At 34.3% G+C, this 4,692-nt stretch overlaps 1 protein-coding gene across 1 annotated transcript; it reads right to left on the bottom strand.

Moving 5' to 3' along the window:
* Window positions 1-995: 995 nt before the first annotated feature.
* LOC101223031 (probable arabinosyltransferase ARAD2) lies at window positions 996-4,320 on the bottom strand. The gene is made up of 3 exons (XM_004139813.3): window positions 3,584-4,320; window positions 2,752-3,005; window positions 996-1,716 (listed from the first exon to the last, which is right to left on the bottom strand). Exons 1-3 carry the CDS (start codon window positions 4,257-4,259, stop codon window positions 1,165-1,167), a joined length of 1,482 nt encoding a protein of 493 aa, XP_004139861.2. The 5' UTR covers window positions 4,260-4,320; the 3' UTR covers window positions 996-1,164.
* Window positions 4,321-4,692: the final 372 nt, after the last annotated feature.

Genomic DNA, 4,692 nt, shown 5'->3' with positions numbered 1-4,692 from the left:
TATAACTATTTTGTTTCATTTTGCTATATTTGACATAGTTCTAATAAAATCAAGAGAAAATATACATTTTCGAGTTGAGGGTCCGTTTGGATTGAATTAAGAACAAAATGTTTTTCAATAATACATTTCATTTCAAAACATTTTTTTGGAAAGGAGTTTGAAATTTAAACACCTAATGTTTGGTTAGACGTTTTACTGGTATTTATATGTGAATTTGGTTTTTAAAAATTTTTCTAAAATACATTCTTTTATAAATAAATTTTTAAAAATGCATTATTTTAATTTGCCAAACACTACCCTTTTTCAAAATAGTTTTTTTGGCAAAATTAAACACTTTACGGTCTCAACGAAACACGCTCTTAATTTACATTAGGGTCTAAAGTTTCAAAATGTTACACAACATCCTTTTGTTTTAATTTAATTCTTAGGTTTTGAAGATTTATACTTTTTAATTTTGATTCTCGTATTCACTTTTTCAATTTTAGTGTTAATGTCTATTAATTTATTTAAAATATTAAAAGAATTGTAATTATTTAAATTTTATCCCTATTAAAACTCCATTTAACTCGCTTCATAGTTATTTTAAATTAATTAACAAATATTAATACTAGCAATCAACCGTGATAATTTAATAAAAATTTGGAATTTAAGGTGTGGATCTTAAATTTTAGAAATCAAATTAAAGTAAAATTCAAATTTAAAGTATAAAATTGTAAAAAAAATAGAAACTAAACCCGACTCAAAATCTAGGAATCGAAAAGTTATGTCTTCCTGAAGCAATTACAATAGAGAGCAATTTTATGGATAATAATAAAATGTATAACAACGTTGAGAAAAGTTTAGAAATATAGTAAAATTTATCGAAAATAAACTTCCTATAATCACCATGAATCATAAACTGTGAGAACATCCATTCTAGTCACTCCAAGCAAGAAAGAACTTCCTTCTTCCCCTTGAAAAATGTATGTCAACAGTCATCCGGTTGAAGGAGAAAATAGAGCGACAAACAAAATGGGATACTTTCATTAAATAAAGATCTGTTACACTGATTTTTTAACCTCCCGCCCAAAAGAAAAAGAAGAAAGAGATTATCATATATGGGTTTCGAACTAATTAACAAATGCAATTGTCAAAACTACAAACTTAACATGGCAGTGAATGAAATTAAGTACAATGGCAGCGAAGAGGAACTGTCACACCCTTTGGTTTTCTTCTCTCCCTAGCAATGGCTTCTTTTATCATAGGCAGCTTTTGGTGCACTTTTCTCCATATGTGATTTACAGCACCATCTGGAGGAACTGGTCCAATACCACCCGGATGGCCATTTTCATATTCAAAAACAGATTGAACCCGAGCCATATATAGCCGAAATCCGTTCCTCTGTTCTTCTGGAATGGTTCTAAGGTGCTTTACAAGCCAGTTTGGTTTCAATGCATCATTTACAGCTACAAAAACAGAGAATTCTGAGTAATCCACCATGTCTTCAAATGGAAGCTCAATGTTGTCGCTCACAACCACAGGTATACAGAGACTTTGGATGGCGTCGAAAAGGCGGCACGATGTAGGGGTATCCCCAGCTGGGTGTAAGCAAAACTCTGATGATCTCATTCCTTTGATAGATTGCTCCTTACCTGTGGCATTTGGGAACCCTTCTTCCATTATAACATCAGGCTCATTAACCAGCAAGTCCCAGAGTTTCTCCCTGACCAATCCTCCCTTTTATATGAAAATAAGTAGAAAGAATAATCAGAATCAAACTTAAGTCTATAAGTACATGATTTAAGCTATCACAGTTCATATGAGCATGACTGCGTTCACCAATGTGTAAGAAATCCATATCATTGGAACAACCTCAATAAGAAAACCCTTCTACTTATATCCCTAAGAGAAAATATCCTTCCCAAGTTTTAAGCTGGAATAAGCATATGCTCAAACTATCATGTATGAGTATACAATGGAAGCTTAAAAAGATAAATTGTCGTTTCTGAAGCAGAATTCAGCATTACAATATACAATAGCATAAAATAAAAAGATGATATGTTTGTTTTGGATAAAAAAGCTTTGGCCTTAAAGTTCAAGTAACAATCTAGTCTTCAAACTTTAGTTTTTGATGATTTAGTCCCTATACTTGCAAATTCGTAGCAATTTAGTCCCCACCAAGTAAATTCTATCAAGGTTAAGTGTTAATTTTTATTACATTACCGCTTATTATTTATGGTATATAAACAAATTTGATTCCATGTCTAAGAAATTTAATCAACTGTTAATAATACATGACGAGGACTAAATTGTTATAACTGGTAAAGTATAGGGACTCAATTGATACTTATTTAAGCCTAAGGATTCAAAATTGTTTCAAATTAAAAAGTTCAAGGGGCTAAATTGTTACTTCCACAAAAGTTCAAGGACCAAAAGTGGTGTTTTAAAACTTTTTTTTCTATCCACTGGGATCTTTCAAACAACTTAAATTTGGACTAATCGCACAAAGAACAACAATCTAACTATCAAAACATTCAAAGGAATGGCTATCATGATTTGACATTACGCCCTGAAAAATATATGGATATAAGAATGAAGGTGGCTTCTTAAAATTATAGACCATCCTGATGCCGTTTAAAGATTACATAGACTAAATTTCAAATGAATTCACGGCAAATTTCTAGTTGATAGGATAGGAGATTACGAGAGCTTAAGTTGGCTTGAGAAACTGACATGTAGCATACTGATTGAAATAAGATATTTCATACTAACCCGATGCCTACGTTTCGCCCCTTTGAAATAAAGTAAGGTCTGACGCTTCTTGTTTGCTGATAAGTGCAGCCTAGGTAGTAAATGGGTGTATGGCACAATCACATCCTTAAGTACTGAAACTTGAGTGTGCTGAATCATATCTGGCGAGGAACCATTAGAGGACTTTGTGTCGAGCCTAAACCAACCGCCAAAATCTACCACAAGCAGAACAGCTGGAGCTATCTCGGTTTTGACGTGCCACATCGCAACTGGGTCTGTCAAAGAATGCTTCAAGTTTTAACATTACCTGACAATCCAGAGGACTAAATCAAAAACTGCTAAAGCACACAACAGTATTAGTTCTTGACGTCTTGATAGCATCAAGGAGGGATATCTCGAAGTCTTAACAAAAAGGTGTTTATTGTAAAATTCGCTAAAACAAATGATTAATCCTCTCAATTTACTGAGGATTTTAACCTATTAACCAAACAAACTCCAACTTGCATGAAATAGTTCAACAAATTCTCCACTTTACAGGACAAATTTAAGCTACTAACAAAATAGACAACCGATCATCCACAATAAAAGACCAATGAACAAATAAAAAACTAGAGAATCCTACAAATGAAACTGGACCAGTTCCATTTCCTCTAGTCTCATGTTCTTCACCTTCTTAAATTTCTAACAGTAAGATCTATTAATACCAGAATCAGCATGATAGATTTCAATCACTTTTAACAACCACAGAGCTGAATCATTATCATCGAGCCTCCCCTCTCTCTCTCTCTCTCTCACACACACACAGCAATTCAATTGCTAAATTTTAGAGTTGGAGATAAGAAAAGAAACTTACCAGTGAGAACAAAAACGTGGTCTCTCCCACCAGACTTCTTCCAAGCATCAGTACTCTTAAGAAAATCCATCACATTCCTTTGACGCTCATAATCCTCATTACCCACCTTCTTCCTGAACGCCCCCTTCGCCATTCCCAACTGCATTTCAGCACTCATGGTAGCGAAAAATGGCACAAAAATCACATCGGCTTCCTCAGCTTTGAAAACCCTCTTGGCAAAAGATCCATCTCTCTGCTCCTGTGGCGTCATTAGATCCCCCAAAATCCAATACTCCGCACTGTACTGCTTGATCAACGGATTCTCCGGATATGGAGGGAATTGGAGGGGTTTCTTCATCTGGGTCGATCTAATTGCACGATCTGCATCGCTCCCGAGCCTGGAATCGGACTGGATGGCCCAATACTGATCCAGAAGGCCATAGTTGAGGGATCTAGGAAGGTCTGCAATGTATACTTTGATGGATTGGTGTGAAGGAGGGATGTTTGGATTGAAGAGAGATGAAGAAGAAGAGGAAATGGGGTTGGAAGATGAAGTGAAGAGAAGGAAAATGGAGAAGAGTAGGGTTAAGAGAAGGGTGAGGAGAAACAGAATTGGAATAGAGCATAGACAAGAGTTCGTTTTCTGAGCCATTTCCGTTTTCATAATCACTGGATTTTCGTTTTTCATTGATTTCATTTTGAGAATGAAATACAATGGTAAGAAAGAAGAGAGGAGTTTCGAACATAAGAATTTCACGTGAGACGCACGATCAAAATTTTCAATCAAAATTTACCTAATTAGTTTATGAAATATTTTAATTATTGTCTTTATATGAGGCATAAGAAGGAATGTATAAAGATCTATACATTTTGGAATGTGAATAAAACAACAACAGTAACAAAACTTAAGGTGACCACAGTTAACAGTAAACAAAACAACAATGAAAACAATAAGTAAATATAGCAGTGACACACAATCTTGTGAAGGATAGCATATTTAATTCTCAATTTCATCATACAAAATTGACCATCAAACGGTCAATGACGAGCAAAACCACTAGACAATTCTAAAGCAAGTTGCTCCAACGTAGGTAATGAGACAAAAGAAAAAAAAAACAAAGCCAAATGAA

Source organism: Cucumis sativus, chromosome 7, assembly GCF_000004075.3.
Source record: "Cucumis sativus cultivar 9930 chromosome 7, Cucumber_9930_V3, whole genome shotgun sequence".
NCBI classification, from domain to species: Eukaryota; Viridiplantae; Streptophyta; class Magnoliopsida; order Cucurbitales; family Cucurbitaceae; genus Cucumis; species Cucumis sativus.
This window is presented reverse-complemented; position numbering and strand designations above follow the sequence as displayed.

Bases quoted from the DNA above. Each gene is read 5' to 3' on its own strand.
- LOC101223031 (XM_004139813.3), bottom strand. From the start codon at position 4,259: ATGAAATCAATGAAAAACGAAAATCCAGTGATTATGAAAACGGAAATG. The intron at 3,006-3,583 runs GTAAGTTTCTTT...ATTCTTTGACAG, and splicing joins CCACGTTTTTGTTCTCACTG to ACCCAGTTGCGATGTGGCAC. The intron at 1,717-2,751 runs GTTAGTATGAAA...TTCATATAAAAG, and splicing joins GGGCGAAACGTAGGCATCGG to GGAGGATTGGTCAGGGAGAA.